Here is a 17,237-nt window from a genome sequence, read left to right as displayed (position 1 = left end):
CGGGGGCCACTCTTCATCGCGGTGCGCGGGCCTCTCACTATCGCGGCCTCTCTTGTTGTGGAGCACAGGCTCCAGACGCGCAGGCTCAGTAGTTGTGGCTCACGGGCCCAGTTGCTCTGCGGCATGTGGGATCTTCCCAGACCAGGGCTCGAACCCGTGTGCCCTGTATGGGCAGGCAGATTCTCAACCACTGCGCCACCAGGGAAGCCCTAAAATATCTATTCTTAACAAGCTCCCCTTCTGATGCTCAGCCTGGTGTGGGAATCTGTGGACTAGAGGATCTTAGTTTCCTGACTATTGTTCAGCTTCTCATAGTAGTGGTTGGTGCCCAAGTATTTTATATTATTGCTGCCAATGCAGCAAACCTTCAGCAATTCAAGTATCTCTTAGAAACAGTGACACTCTTAGAATGCAATTTAGGACCATACTGGGACCAGAATGGTCCTGGTAAACGTAAAGTTACTCTAGGTTATCCTTCCTGGTTTTATTGCTATTTCCTGATGTTTGGGATCTTAAGAAATAATAAGTCTATTTAAAGATTCTGGTTAGGTCCGCAATATCTTGTAGTCCATGTGGGATTTATGTTGTGGGATCCAACTTTAAGGACTCAAGTCCAGAGAAGGTGAAGTTCTGTGAGACACACCAAGTTGATGAGACACACCAAGAATTTGTTGATTGGGATCATAGATTGGGTGTGTTGAAAGACCTAGAAGTGGTGGTTGATTTACAGTTCTTTTATATAGATACACACTCTCTTCACTGAGGGCAAAAGAAGCTGAGATTCTTTTCTTCCAAACCTCAAGCAGAGCTTTTAGACTAAGCCTAAGGATTGATGAATTTTTTCTGTAAAGGGCCAATAGTAAACATTTTCAGCTTTGCAGGTTATATAGTCTATTGCAGCTACTCACCTCTGCCATTGTAGAATGAATGCAGCCATGGAGAATACTTAAGTGAACGGGTAGCTGTGTTCCAATAAAACTTTGTTTTCAAAAACAGTTGCTGGACTGGATTTGGCCTGCAGGCTGTCATTTATCGATCCCTGGACTAGAGCAAAATATATGACTTTAAGACCAGGTGGCTTTCAAAAATTTTAAAGATGTTAAGAACAGACAGAGTGAAGTTCAAGTAACTTAACATTGTATGTAAGGCCCTTCACAATCTGATGTCAACCTACCACTTCAGCCTTTGATTTTATATTCTATCCTTAATGTACTTTTGGCCTGGCTGCCCTGGGCCATATATGCTGTTCCCTAACCATGCCTGGTGATGCAGGTAATCTGCCCATTTGGGCATTTCCATTTCATTTGTCTAGAATGTGGTTTTTACTCTTTCCCTGGAGGTCCTCTCACCTCAGGCCTGCTGTTTACTTCAGTGTCTTTGGATGCAAAGTAACTTCTTTACATGTTTACTTCATCCATACCCTGTTCCAAGTCACTTTTCACTTTACTTAACAGACTGTCTCCCCATATCATCTACTCTTGCTCTTCCTTTCCAGGCCATTTTCTACATAGCTGCTAGAGTGATCTTTTAAAAAAAGGAAATACCACTTCCCTGCTTAAAATCTTTCAGTGGTTTGTTTACTCAGGATGATCTGAGCTATGCATGACTCTCCAGTCTCATCATAGGTCATTTTCTTTATTGCCATACTCTTAACTACATTCCCTGTTTACCTTCTCAGAAGTATCAAGTTCTTTCTAAATGGTGTGTACTGTTCTCTCTGCTTAAAGCCCCCTTCTGCCTGCTCTTCATGTGGCTGTGTCCTACTTTCTCTAGGTCTTAACTTTCATGATACTACCTCCAGAGACAGTCTTCCCCTTATCTTCTGTCCTCCCAACTACACTGCAAGCTCATGAGAGCAGGGAGCATGACTTTCTTTAATCACCATATACCAAGTGCCTCTCCAGTAACTAGCACATGAAAGGCATTTAATAAATATATATGGAATGAATATAGACACCTTTATCATGGCTCTTATTTCATATTATAGTTGGTTGTATTTGAGTCTGTTTCCTATATTACATTGTGAGCTGCTGAAAAGCAGGCACTTTTTTTTCATTTTTCCATTTCTAGCACCTTACATGGTATGTGGTACATGTTAGGTACTCTTTATTAAATGGCTTTCCTAAGCCAGTTACTGCAAAGTACCTAGCATTGCTTAGTTCAGTACCTGATGCATAGGTAGTAAATATTTTCCTTTTTTTAAAAAACTTCTTCAATAATTTAGTAGTTAGAAGATGGTTCTTTGGGACACTAGTCCACCATCTTTTCTGTCTGCTGGTTTTCCAAATAAAGTTGCTGTTCCTTGCCCCACTCCCCTCCAAAATGGTTTAGTGGTTAGAATATATTTGCCCCATTGAGAGTTTATTTACCTTATTTTTTTGAAATCAGTTTTCATCAAAACATTCAAATAGCAATAAGCCAGTTATACATTGTCTATCTTCATGGTCTTAGAATACTAACTTTATGAATGTAGATGTCTTAGGGACCAAAAAGCTGAGAAGTCAAATATTAAAGAGACTTTATGAGATTCCCTGCCACATTTTCTTGACCTTCTCCTGTCTTTTTCACTTCTGTAGTTCTTTTTCCAGTGTAGACATGGAGAATGTAGATACAAGTCAAGGTTGGTTATAATGGAATAGCCCTAAGAGGCCTAACTAGGTTCTAGTTAATTTCAAATTGAGACTATCTTGGTTTGTTTATGTGCTGTGAGACATGGCTTAATGTGGCCTTGGAGTCGCAGAACAACTCAGATGTACACCTGATATCAGACTTGGTAGCATCTCTGGATTAATCCTACAGCTTCCACATTTCCTTGAGATCTTCAATAGGGACTAAGTCAAAACCAAATCTGGAGGACAGGTGAAGTGCTGTTTGCCTTGCCAACATTTTTGTTTTCTTTATACCTGGGTGCACAATTTAGAGAAGATTGGTATATTCTAGGAATCTGCATTAGACTTTTCCTTCCTCCCTCCCTCCCTTCCTTCCACGTGGGATTTAACCCCAAATTACAAAATTTGAAATTATCTACTTGAATATGTTCATTTTATAAATGAAGTGCAGATAAATCAAGGGACTTGCGCAAAGTCACATAGTACATAGCTGGAACTAGCTCAGGTCTTTTTTTTTTTCTTTTTAATATTTATTTATTTGGCTGTGCTGGGTCTTAGTTGCAGCATGTGGGAGCCGCGTGTGGGATCTTTGTTGCAGCATGCGGGATCTTTGTTTTTTTTAGTTGCGACATGCGGGATCTTTTTTAGTTGCGGCGTGCGGGCTCTTAGTTGCGGCATGCATGAGGGATCTAGTTCCCTGACCAGGGATCAAACCTGGATCCCCTGCATTGGGAGCCCAGAGTCTTAACCACTGGACCACCAGGGAAGTCCCGAAGCTCCAGTCTTCTTACTTCCAGTTTAAGATTCCTTTCATTCTGTTACAGCTGGATTGACAATAGACGGCTTCTTAGTTTTTCTTGGGCAGAAAACAGTTTGTAGTTATGATTTCTGTGTTGATATGAAAATTTTTTAAAATGTCAGTTTGGGGGCTTCCCTGGTGGTGCAGTGGTTGGGAGTCCGCTTGCCAACGCAGGGGACACGGGTTCATGCCCTAGTCGGGGAAGATCCCACATGCCGTGGAGCACGTAAGCCCGTGAGCCACAGCTAGTGAGCCTGCTCTCTAGAGCCTGCGAGCCACAACTGCTGAGCCCGCGTGCCACAACTACTGAAGCCCACGCGCCTAGAGCCTGTGCTCCACAACAAGAGAAGCCACCACAATGAGAAGCCCGCGCACCGCAACGAAGAGTAGCCCCCGCTCGCTGCAACTAGAGAAAGCCCGTGCACAGCAACAAAGACCCAATGCAGCCAAAAATAAAATAAATAAATTTATAAAAGTCAATTTGACATATACCTATATGACAGTATATGCAAAGAAAGGCTATAATGCAGTAATGTTAAGAAATATATTTTGAGTAATTAAATGTGGTATTATTTATAGTCTGTTTATAATATAGACATTTTATATGCATTGCAAATGAGAAATATGGAGGGATTGAATTTTTAATCAGTGATTAGGACTAACTCATAGTTCTCCCAGAGGCCTGGGTAATAACTTCTCTCCTTTCCTTCTAAATATCAGAATCCCAGTAAGGAATGTGAGCCTTATCGAAGAAATGAAGACAAACCAATTGCTCCTTGCGGAGCTATTGCCAACAGCATGTTTAATGGTATGAGACAGAGATAAACAAAGATTATATATATATATATTATACTGTAATTAGGAATATTTGTATAGTCTTTCAGAAACATGAATGAAATTGAGAAATTCAGCAGCTTTAAGATAAATATGTGAATTAGTTACTTAGTGGGGTATTACAATGCTTTATGACTTTCTTTTGTGAATTCTTATATTTTAAGAATGAATTTCTGTCTCTGGGAAGAAAGAAGCAGGGACATTCTGCTAACTTACTATTTCATACATGATAAAATAAATGCCAGGCTACCTTTACCAACAACTTTGAATATTTATACCATTAAAAAGGGGCTACAGTTGATCATTTAGAACAGCACTGTCTGATATGAATGTAATGTGAACCATAAATCTGAGACGTGTATAATTTTAAGCTTTCTGGTAGTCACGTTAAAAACAATAAAAAAGAAACAAATGGAATTAATTTTAATTATATTTTATTAAACTCAGTATGCCCCACATATTATCATTTCAGCATGTAAGTGATATTCAGTATATAAAAGTTATTAGTGAGATATTTTATATACTAATTTTTATACTAAATCTTTGATGTCTGATGTATATTATATCCTTACAAAACATAGTCATTTGGACCAGCTGTAATTTCAGGCGCTCTGTAGCCATATAGCTAGTGATTACCAGATTGGACAGTGCACAGAGAGAAATTGATAAGTCAGAAGCTATTTAGCAGTGCTTTTTTTTTTTTTTTTTAAAGAATAGAAAGAGAGGCAGATTTACCTTGCAAATTGTTTTATTTGGGTTAATATTAAAACATTTGACCATATCACATATCAGCTAGCCATGTAGGAAAATGACCTGGAACTATGGAGGGAAGGCAAGTTCATCTAGGATTATAAAGTTACCGTAGTTAATTCACATGTAAATAATCAAGAGCAAATGCTCATCATGTGCCTACTTTGTTACAACCACTTTGGGAGCAAGTACCAGATCCTCATTTCTCATGGAATAAAGCCGGTACTGTGGATTTTCAGTAAATGTTTAGCAGTATCTTCCTTTTCTTGTGTTTAGATACACTAGATTTGTTTCTGGTTGGCAATGAATCTGATCCTACGCCTATTCCTTTGAAAAAGAAAGGTATTGCTTGGTGGACAGATAAAAATGTGAAATTCAGAAATCCTCCTGGAGCAGACATTCCCCTAGAAGAACGATTCAAAGGTAAAATATTACTAATACCCCTTAAAACATAAGCTAGGCGTTTTAATGAAGTACCTAAAATTTTCTGTCTTTAGAATCTTAAAAAAGTTTATGCTTTTTAAAAAACAACTTTTCTTAACTTGATGTCAAGTTAGGTAAAATATGTAGTATCTTCTAATGTATTGAAATTCTAAAGGAAACGTAGTATACTTTTAATCTTGAATTTCTCTGGTATTTCCTTGTAAGCGTTTCAGCCATAATCTTTTAAAATTGTGACAAAGTTTATTTTAAACAAGTATTTATTTATTTATTTTAATTATTAATAATTATAAGTCCAAATTTCGTTTTGTTTCTATGCCTCCTTGATTTCACAATGTAATGTTTCTTACCATTATATCTTTGTATTAAGTCATTTGCTTTTTGGAATATACTCAATAGCCTACTTTTAGTATTCTCTTAATTGAGGTATCAGTCAAATCTTTGTAATTATTTGTTAAGTTTTTATGTGAGGAATTGGTTTCTCTTTTGATTTTAAGACTTCCTTAGAATATGAATATATTTCTACTTTTGAACATAAGGAAAATATTCATATTGTGTATCTTTGTTTTATTAGAGTGTGAAGTTTCAGTGAAACTCTCAATAGAATTGAATGTCTTGTCTCCCCACCCCACACCGATCTCTCCTTTTTAAGGCACAACAAAGCCAGTAAACTGGGTTAAACCAGTATACATGCTGGATCCTGACGAAGATAATAGTGGGTTCATAAATGAGGATTTTATTGTTTGGATGCGTACTGCAGCATTACCTACTTTTCGTAAGTTGTATCGTCTTATAGAGAGGAAAAATGATTTACATCCAACATTACCAGCTGGACGATACTATTTGAATATCACGTACAGTATCCTTTTTTGGCCATGTGCACAGATTCAAAGAATTTGAAAGGAGTGTAGTCCAACCTTGTCTCAGTTATGTGGCATGCTACTTTGTGTTTTAGTTTTGCTCTCTGCATTTTTGAGTATGTGTGTATGTATGAGAAAGTCTCTTTTAACTTGTTTCTCCCAGAAATGCCTTTAAATTTTAAATACTTTGTACTAGAGTTCAAGCATCTTATTTGGTAAAATTATTTAAAATGTAGGTGCTAGATTTATTAATAAGTTAGATATTTTTACAAGAGAGATTGTAATTCAGCTTAATGCAAAGGCTAGTACTCACTTGGTAAATCTAAGTGTTGGTGGTACTGGGCTGTTTTAATCTATATTTTCTTAGATAATAAAAATCAGCAAATTTGTTAGTTCATATCAACATAATTATTTATAATTATTGCTCTGTTTACAGTATCAAAACATTTTTATCATTAGCTGTATTGTTCCACCTTAATAATTTAGGCATACTTTTCAGTGCTGATAAATATCATTAATTTCATCCTGACTATATGTCAATGTTACACTAAGTACTTTCCATGTATTATTTTATTTATTTCAAGCATTGTGAGGCAGGTATCATCTCCATGTTATAGACAAGAATATAGGAACATAGAGCATTTAAGTAACTTAACTGAGATTACACAGGCAATAGAAGAATCAGAGTTCATAACCAAGCTGTTGACTTTACCATCAACCATCACTGTAGGCTGCATCCCTAGCTGGTTCATTCAAGTAGTCAGACCAGTTTGTATTGGCCTGGATGCAAAATCTTTCCTAAGCCAGAAATATTGGGCACTAACTTTTATTCTCAACAAAGTCCTTACATCTTTTAATTTCTAGCCCATTGCGTGTATATATCATGAATGAAAAATTTTCAGATATTAGCACGTGTGCTGATGATCTTACATTTTTGATTTTTCATAACCCAAATTAGCTATAAGTATATAGTTTTAGCTTTATAATGGATTAATAAACGGTTAATAGACCTAATTTCAAAATAAAGATCTATTTGTAGCCTTAGTCTTTTGATTTTGCACCTCAGTAGACAACTGAACATGACCTGATAGTGACAGACTGAAAGTGACCAAGTGTTTGAAACTAGGCCTACATAGCAGAAATTTTAGACAGACAGACCCAGTTTAGGTGCTGGTAGAAAGAACATTATCTTGAGGCTATGGCCAAAGTAGAGGGCAACCTGTAGCCTACAGCACAATAAAGGGAAGTCTTTGGAGCACTTAGGAATTCTTAGTTGATAGATAATTTGCACCAAGAGAACTTTTAGGAGGAATGCAGACTATTTTGAAAATCGATAAGACAGGAATTTGACCTGCAGAACATTAAGGGTTAATTATCAAAATCGGGTATAAAGTGGGAACTAGGTATTAGAATCAAGGCAGAAGCCCACTTTTTAGGGCTGCGATATAGAGAGACTAGCATGGGTGATTTGATACCACATCCCATAGAGTGTTGGGTTAGTTAGAGCTCTTACAATCATTCCTGGCTCAGGTTGGGATTGATTTAAGAACTAGTAGAGCTGAGCCTGCCATTGGAGTCACAGCCAGGCTGGGGAGTCAGAGCTGGGCTGGGGAGTCATCTGCCGGGCTGGGGAGCTACGGAAGCTGGAGAAACAGATGGGAACTAACACTTGATTCAAAAGATGCTTTTGAAAAAGTTGTAAACCTTTTGCATAGGGACTTAGTTCTGTCTTCTTCTCTTCCCTAACTCTTGCCAAAATCCTAGAACTGGTCCATGTAGGTAGCTCATCCAACATGTTGGTGTCCCATTTCGCAAATTTGTTTAAGGATCCACCCTTCAATTCCACTCTGTTTTAGTCATCAATCTTGTGTCACACTGTGAGTTTCACCATTGCTCCAAATCAGCAATGTAAAACTTCATTGTCATGCTTTTCGACCTTGTGCTGCGTCCTCCCGTACTCTCATAGCTACACTCTTTGAGCTCATAGAGACCCCTCATCTCTTCATTCTTCCTGTTTCTCCTGCTCTGTCAAGCTCTTTTTCCTCTATGGGTTTCATTGCTATTTATCTGAAATATATTTTCACATTACAGACCTTTTACCCCTCCTGTGTAATGAGAACAGAAATATCTAAGAAATGAGAAATTATATAACCCTTAACTTTAGTTGTGTTTGCTTGTAAACTGTATTGGCTTTTATTTTTCCTATTTATTTATTTATTTTCTTATTAGTCATCCATTTTATACACATCAGTGTATACATGTCAATCCTAATCTCCCAATACATCACACCCCCCCCCCCTCCCCGCTTTCCCCCCTTGGTGTCCATACGTTTGTTCTCTGCATCTGTGTCTCTATTTCTGCTCTGCAAACCGGTTCATCTGTACCATTTTCTAGGTTCCACATATATGCGTTAATATATGATATTCGTTTTTCTCTTTCTGACTTACTTCACTCTGTATGATAGTCTCTGGATCCATCCACGTCACTACAAATGACCCAATTTCATTCCTTTTCATGGCTGAGTAATATTCCATTATATATATGTACCACATCTTCTTTATCCATTCATCTGTCGATGGGCATTTAGGTTGCTTCCATGACCTGGCTATTGTAAATAGTGCTGCAGTGAACACTGGGGTGCATGTGTCTTTTTGAATTATGGTTTTCTCTGGGTATATGCCCAGGAGTGGGATTGCTGGGTCATATGGTAATTCTATTTTTAGTTCTTTAAGGAACCTCCATACTGTTCTCCATAGTGGCGGTATCAATTTACATTCCCACCAACAGTGCAAGAGGGTTCCCTTTTCTCCACACCCTCTGCAGCATTTGTTCTTTGTAGATTTTCTGATGATGCCCATTCTAACTGGTGTGAGGTGATACCTCATTGTAGTTTTGATTTGCATTTCTCTAATAATTAATGATGTTGAGCAGCTTTTCATGTGCTTCTTGGCCATCTGTATGTCTTCTTTGGAGAAATGTCTATTTAGGTCTTCTGCCCATTTTTGGATTGGGTTATTTGTTTTTTTAATATTGAGCTGCATGAGCTGTTTATATATTTTGGAGATTAATCCTTTGTCTGATGATTCATTTGCAAATATTTTCTCCCATTCTGAGGGTTGTCTTTTCGTCTTGTTTATGCTTTCCTTTGCTGTGCAAAAGCTTTGAAGTTTCATTAGGTCCCATTTGTTTATTTTTGTTTTTATTTCCATTACTCTAGGAGGTGGATCAAAAAAGATCTTGCTGTGATTTATGTCAAAGAGTGTTCTTCCTATGTTTTCCTCTAAGAGTTTTATAGTGTCCAGTCTTACATTTAGGTCTCTAATCCATTTTGAGTTTATTTTTGTGTATGGTGTTAGGGAGTGTTCTAATTTCATTCTTTTACATGTAGCTGTCCAGTTTTCCCAGCACCACTTATTGAAGAGACTGTCCTTTCTCCATTGTATATCCTTGCCTCCTTTGTCATAGATTAGTTGACCATAGGTGTGTGGGTTTATCTCTGGGCTTTCTATCCTGTTCCATTGATCTATATTTCTGTTTTTGTGCCAGTACATATTGTCTTGATGACTGTACCTTTTGTAGTATAGTCTGAAGTCAGGGAGTCTGATTCCTCCAGCTCCGTTTTTTTCCCTCAAGACTGCTTTGGCTATTGGGGGTCTTTTGTGTCTCCATTACAAATTTTAAGATTTTTTGTTCTAGTTCTGTAAAAAATGCCGTTGGTAATTTGATAGGGATTGCATTGAATCTGTAGATTGCTTTGGGTAGTATAGTCATTTTCACAATATTCATTCTTCCAGTCCAAGAACATGGTATATCTCTCCATCTGTTGGTATCATCTTTAATTTCTTTCATCAGTGTCTTATAGTTTTCTGCATACAGGTCTTTTGTCTCCCTAGGTAGGTTTATTCCTAGGTATTTTATTCCTTTTGTTGCAGTGGTAAATGGGAGTGTTTCCTTAATTTCTCTTTCAGATTTTTCATCATTAGTGTAAAGGAATGCAAGAGATTTCTGTGCATTAATTTTGTGTCCTGCTACTTTACCAAATTCATTGATTAGCTCTAGTAGTTTTCTGGTGGCAGCTTTAGGATTCTCTATGTATAGTACCATGTCATCTGCAAACAGTGACAGTTTTACTTCTTCTTTTCCAATTTGGATTCCTTTTACTTCTTTTTCTTCTCTGATTGCTGTGGCTAGGACTTCCAAAACTATGTTGAATGACAGTGGTGAGAGTGGACATCCTTGTTTTGTTCCTGATCTTAGAGGAAATGCTTTCAGTTTTTCACCATTGAGAATGATGTTTGCTGTGGGTTTGTCATATATGGCCCTTATTATGTTGAGGTAGGTTCCCTCTATGCCCACTTTCTGGAGAGTTTTTATCATAAATGGGTGTTGAATTTTGTCAAAAGCTTTCCCTGCATCTATTGAGATGATCATATGGTTTTTATTCTTCAGTTTGTTAATGTGTATCACATTGATTGATTTGCATATATTGAAGAATCCTTGCATCTCTGTGATAAATCCCACTTGATCATGGGGTATGATCCTTTTAATGTGTTGTTGGATTCTGTTTGCTAGTATTTTGTTGAGGATTTTTGCATATATATTTATCAGTGATATTGGTCTGTAATTTTCTTTTTTTGTAGTATTTTTGTCTGGTTTTGGTATCAGGGTGCTGGTGGCCTCATAGAATGAGTTTGGGAGTTTTCCTTCCTCTGCAATTTTTTGGAAGAGTTTGAGAAGGATGAGTATTATCTCTTCTCTAAATGTTTGATGGAATTCACCTGTGAAGCCATCTGGTCCTGGGCTTTTGTTTCTTGGAAGATTTTTAATCACAGTTTCAATTTCGTTACTTGTGATTGGTCTGTTCATATTTTCTGTTTCTTCCTGGTTCAGTCTTGGAAGGTTATACCTTTCTAAGAATTTGTCCATTTCTTCCAGGTTGTCCATTTTATTGGCATAGAGTTGCTTACAGTAGTCTCTTAGGATGCTTTGTATTTCTGCAGTGTCTGTTGTAACTTCTCCTTTTTCATGTCTAATTTTATTGATTTGAGTCCTCTCCCTCTTTTTCTTGATGAGTCTGGCTAATGGTTTATCTTCTCAAAGAACCAGCTTTTACTTGTATTGATCTTTGCTATTGTTTTCTTTGTTTCTATTTCATTTATTTCTGCTCTGATCTTTATGATTTCCTTCCATCTGCTAACTTTGGGTTTTGTTTGTTCCTCTTTCTCTAGTTCCTTTAGGTGTAAGGTTAGATTGTTTATTTGAGATTTTTCTTGTTTCTTGAGGTAGGCTTGTATAGCAATAAACTTCCCTCTTAGAACTGCTTTTGCTGCATCCCATAGGTTTTGGATAGTCGTGTTTTCATTGTCATTTGTCTCTAGGTATTTTTTGATTTCCTCTTTGATTTCTTCAGTGATCTCTTGGTTATTTAGTAATGTATTGTTTATAGCCTCCATGTGTTTGTGTATTTTACGTTTTTTTCCCTGTAATTGATTTCTAATCTCATAGCATTGTGGTCAGAAAAGATGCTTGATATGATTTCAATTTTCTTAAATTTACTGAGGCTTGATTTGTGACCCAAGGTGTGATCTGTCCTGGAGAATGTTCCGTGTGCACTTGAGAAGAAAGTGTAATCTGCTGTTTCTGGATGGAATGTCCTATAAATATCAATTAAATCTATGTGGTGTACTGTGTCATTTAAAGCTTGTGTTTCCTTATTAATTTTCTGTTTGGATGATCTGTCCATTGGTGTAAGTGAGGTGTTAAAGTCCCCGACTATTATTGTGTTACTGTCGATTTCCTCTTTTAGAGATGTTGGCACTTGCCTTATGTATTGAGGTGCTCCTATGTTGGGTGCATATATATTTATAATTGTTATATCTTCTACTTGGATTGAACCCGTGATCATTACGTAGTGTCCTTCCTTGTCTCTTGTAACATTCTTTATTTTAAAGTCTATTTTATCTGATATGAGTATTGCTACTCCAGCTTTCTTTTGATTTCCATTTGCATGGAATATCTTTTTCCATCCCCTCACCGTCAGTCTGTATGTGTCCCTAGGTCTGAATTGGGTCTCTTGTAGATAGCATATATATGGGTCTTCTTTTTGTATCCATTCAGCGAGCCTGTGTGTTTTGGTTGGAGCATTTACTCCATTCACGTTTAAGGTAATTATTGATATGTATGTTCCTATGACCATTTTCTTAATTGTTTTGGGTTTGTTTTTGTAGGTCCTTTTCTTCTCTTGTGTTTCCCACTTAGAGAAGTTCCTTTAGCATTTGTTGTAGAGCTGGTTTGGTGGTGCTGAATTCTCTTAGCTTTTGCTTGTCTGTAAAGCTTTTGATTTCTCCATCGAATCTGAATGAGATCCTTGCTGGGTAGAGTAATGTTGGTTATAGGTTCTTCCCTTTCTTCTCTTTAAGTATATCCTGCCACTCCCTTCTGGCCTGTAGAGTTTCTGCTGAGAAATCAGCTGTTAACCTTATGGGAGTTCCCTTGTATGTTATTTGTTGTTTTTCCCTTGCTGCTTTCAATAATTTTTCTTTGTCTTTAATTTTTGCCACTTTGATTACTATGTGTCTCGGCATGTTTCTCCTTGGGTTTATCCTGTATGGGACTCTCTGCGCTTCCTGGACTTGGGTGGCTATTTCCTTTCCCATGTTAGGGAAGTTTTCGACTATAATCCTTCACATATTTTTTTCAGGTCCTTTCTCTCTCTCTTCTCCTTCTGGGACCCCTGTAATGCGAATGTTGTTGCATTTAATGTTGTCCCAGAGGTCTCTTAGGCTGTCTTCATTTCTTTTCATTCTTTTTTCTTTATTGTGTTCCGCCGCAGTGAATTCCACCATTCTGTCTTCCAGGTCACTTATCCGTTTTTCTGCGTCAGTTATTCTGCTATTGATTCCTTCTAGTGTATTTTTCATTTCAGTTGTTGTTTTGTTCATCTCTGTTTGTTCTTTAATTCTTCTAGATCTTTGTCAAACATTTCTTGCATCTTCTCGATCTTTGCCTCCATTCTTTTTCCAAGGTCCTGGGTCATCTTCACTATCATTATTCTGAATTCTTTTTTTGGAAGATTGCCTATCTCCATTTCATTTAGTTGTTTTTCTGGGGTTTTATCTTGTTCCTTCATCTGGTACATAGCCCTCTGCCTTTTCATCTTGTCTCTATATTGGCTTTTACTACTAACATTTAATTTGTGAAATCAGTCCTTTCGGATAATAATTATATAATTATTTTGTGATTCAGAACATATGAGTAAGGTGCCTGTGTATTGTAGAATTATACCAATGAATTACAAGCAATTAAATGCCAACTTTTTAAGTTGTATTTTAAAAATCAAGTAACTAGACATGGAAAAGTCTTCCTATACACTCTTCAGATTACCCTGTACATTCATTTGATGGACGAAAACGGATGATCTTGAGCACTATTTCGTGGATGGGAGGAAAAAATCCATTTTTGGGGATTGCTTACATCGCTATTGGATCCATCTCCTTCCTTCTGGGAGTTGTACTGCTAGTAATTAATCATAAATATAGAAACAGTAGTAATACTGCTGACATTACCATTTAATTTTATATTTTGAAAACAAATTTACTGCATGTGCATCAAGGCCAGTCCTATTCAACCTAGCTTTCAAATGCTGATGTCTGGTTAGTATGTCATTTTTGAAGTTGGCACATAACTTTTTTTTTTTAAAGCGGTCTTTGTCCTTTGCTTCTTCCTTATGGATGACTTATGAAAATATATGACGGGTATAAAACAAATTAGCTATATTGATCATATCAACACTGTAACTGCTGAAATGGCATTCTGATGTTTCCTTTTTGTTGGGACAGGCTGTATGATGCATGGAGCCTCTTTCATGTGAAATGCATCTGCTGCTTAAATGTTTATGCTGTGTTGATAATATTATATTGACATATGATACTGTATATGTGTGCCTATTGTGTGAAGAAAGGGATTACAAGATGTGTGAGTATAATGACTTGCTAACCCTTCAGGATTCATAGTTACAAAAAGATGAAGAAAGACCAAATCTAAATAAAACACTTCATCCTTTTCACAGGTCATGTGTAAAGGCTTAAAGTACCATCTTTGCTGAGGTGGTTCATGTATTCAGTTTATCCAGTACAGTTCTTTGTCAAGCTTAGATTTGATTTCAAAGGACATATTTACCTGTCTAGAATAGGAATTAATGCTCATGGTAGGTCTCAGGTAGGAAGATTTAAAATTCCTCTTTCCATTTGGTTAAGATGTTGCAGTCAGGAAACCCATCTCACTTGATGTTTTTACATGTGACCATTTCCCTTGAAGCTTACACTTCATAAGGGATGAAAGAATATAGGTGAGATGGGAAAGCTTCTTGGCCGACCTTTATCTTCTGCCTCAACTGTCAACCAGATGTAAATGTTCAAAGGAGACTGTTTTCATTCTTGTGGTATTTAACATTAAGAAATTTGCTTCAGCATTGGAAATACCTCAAGCTGTTTTTATTTTGCAGGTAAGTGTTTTGACTTAATTACTAATATTATCTTGCAGAAATTTTGGAAAACAGTAACCTTCATTTCCTCTATATTTCATTCAATTTTAACATATAGGTCAAGGATGAATATGTATGCACATTCTCTTTAGTTAAGCCACCGATTGTTTTGGTTGGTTTTTCTAAGATGTACTTTAAAAAGAAGTTCTTTAAATTTCCTAATTAAATTCTGGAGATTTTGGAGTATGTACATGATAAATTATAATATATGTGCTTGAAGTTATTTTATTTTCTATTAACTGGAATTATTTTTAATATTCCTTATTGAATAAATGCTGTAATTTGTTTGCTATGGAACTTATTCTTGAATGTAAACTTATTTTTTCACATGCATGAAATGTATGTCTTAATCAGAGGTGGCTTAATTGCATTGAAATGGCTATTTTTTTTTTTAACTAAAATAACTCATATGTTTGTATAGAAGAATGCCTGTTTGAATTCAGAGTTTGTAATGGTTTCCTTTGTTTATATTTTAAATCAAAAGGTCTGGGTAATGTATCGATTTTGATTAATATATGTTTTTTTTAAAAAAAACAAAAAATAATGTAATGGTTAATAGTAGAAATGTGCCACACTTCTTAAGTTTTGTATAATATGAAATTCAGTTAAGAGAACTTGTAGTTCATAATGACTTTCAACAGATAGACTATTACTTGCATGAAGTACTTAATGTATAATTGTCCTGAAATTTCTGAGTAGTGCGTAGGGTATTCTTTGTGTAAAACTATTCTTTGTTTTATCAGTCCTTCAGAATATGGTTATTTATTCTGATAATTGACCCTCTTGCACATGGCAGTTTATTTTCTGGGGTATATCATTGGGGGAGAGGGCTTCTCCCAGTCTTTGCAGATTGAATTTGTGCTGGTTAAGAAGGACTGCCATGCTGCGTCTCTTTTTCTAACTGGGGGACCAGAGGTGCTGCTACAGAAAAGTTGAAGAGCTCTTCCAGCACTTTCTCATCTGTGGTGAAGACGGAATCTTAAAATATATTTGGCGTTTTATCTATTTTACAAGTACATTGATAGCCTGAGTTCCCCCTTGTCTCCTACCATTTGAGCTGTAAGCGATTCCTGTTGCTGAATATGAAGAATGTGGAACATTCATATGGCCTCTGTGACTGGCGGAAGGAAAACATTTCTTTCTTATGGGCTTTATGCTGATCTTTTGGAAACACTGATGTCATACTCAACTTTCAAAGAATCCTATTGCATTTTAAGACAACTAGGTTAAGTAGAAGGCATTGAAGAATGCACTAACTTGCAGGAAATGTTTTGATATATGAAGTTCCCAACTGAAGGAATTATTTAATAAGTAAAAGCTAAGAAATTTCTTTGAAATCAGAAAGCAGTTTAAAAGTAAATTGGTAAAAATAACTGTACTACCTAATAGAAAATTATTCAACGAAGAGGAGAGTCAAGTGAATATTATTTGTTTCTTGGTTAGTAACAGTATGTGTAACGTTGATTATATTGAAAGATAACTTTCTGTTAGTATGTTCTGTATTAATAAAAATGAACAAAATTAATTTTGCTATGTTCAGGTGTCTTGCTAAAATAACAGTGCCCCAGTGTTGTTGCTAATGTTTAGCACTAAATTGTAGCCCAGGCTCAATGAGTCCAAATTTTAACATTTCCATGCCTAGATTTGATTGCCATATGTGAATATGTTAATCACTCTGATAGCATTAACTGCAGGATTTATGCATGTTACTGAGAAGCATCTGTTCTTACCAAGAAGTGGTCAGATTATAACCTGTTATAAGCAGACAGGCTAAATTTGGTATTAGATCAAGGGACATTTCTGGTAAATAGGAAATGAATAACTGGTAGAGAGACAATGATGATGAAGATAATGAAGTGGGCAGGGACATAGGAAATGAAAAGCCAGACTAGGAAAGAGGAGCAGCTGAGTGGTAGGCTTAATGATTGCTGTTCAGCCTGCTCGCCTCCTGTCTTTTTTTTTAAAACTTATTTATTTATTTATTTTTGGCTGTGTTGGGTCTTCGTTTCTGCGTGAGGGCTTTCTCCAGTTGCGGCAAGCGGGGACCACTCTTCATCGCGGTGCGCGGGCCTCTCACTATCGCGGCCTCTCTTGTTGCGGAGCACAGGCTCCAGACGCGCAGGCTCAGTAGTTGCGGCTCACGGGCCCAGTTGCTCCGCGGCATGTGGGATCTTCCCAGACCAGGGCTCGAACCTGTGTCCTCTGCATTAGCAGGCAGATTCTCAACCACTGCGCCACCAGGGAAGCCCGTTGCCTCCTGTCTTTATGGAAACACTGCCTTAGAATTATTGTACGATCCTTTGTTGGTTAAGCTGCAAAGTTCTGTTCTTTGTGAACATGGCTAGTTTGAGGGGAGGGTGGAGGGAGTAAGGAAGTGCTGCTTCAAGAAGAATTTGGTGCAT

The 17,237-nt window shown here is 36.9% G+C and overlaps 1 protein-coding gene across 1 annotated transcript in view; it reads left to right on the top strand.

Annotated features, from left to right (window-relative positions):
* Positions 1-16,360, top strand: part of TMEM30A (transmembrane protein 30A) — a 42,778-nt gene extending 26,418 nt beyond the window's left edge. Inside the window, exons 4-7 of the mRNA XM_061207357.1 lie at positions 4,129-4,216; positions 5,269-5,415; positions 6,086-6,292; positions 13,672-16,360. Of these exons, the coding sequence (XP_061063340.1) occupies positions 4,129-4,216; positions 5,269-5,415; positions 6,086-6,292; positions 13,672-13,865 (636 nt within the window). The 3' untranslated portion in view covers positions 13,866-16,360. The remainder of the gene's footprint in view (positions 1-4,128; positions 4,217-5,268; positions 5,416-6,085; positions 6,293-13,671) is intronic.
* Positions 16,361-17,237: the final 877 nt, after the last annotated feature.

This window comes from Eubalaena glacialis, chromosome 12 (genome assembly GCF_028564815.1).
Source record: "Eubalaena glacialis isolate mEubGla1 chromosome 12, mEubGla1.1.hap2.+ XY, whole genome shotgun sequence".
Taxonomy (NCBI): domain Eukaryota; kingdom Metazoa; phylum Chordata; class Mammalia; order Artiodactyla; family Balaenidae; genus Eubalaena; species Eubalaena glacialis.
The sequence above is the reverse complement of the archived record's forward strand: the minus strand, read 5'-3'. Positions and strand labels throughout refer to the sequence as shown.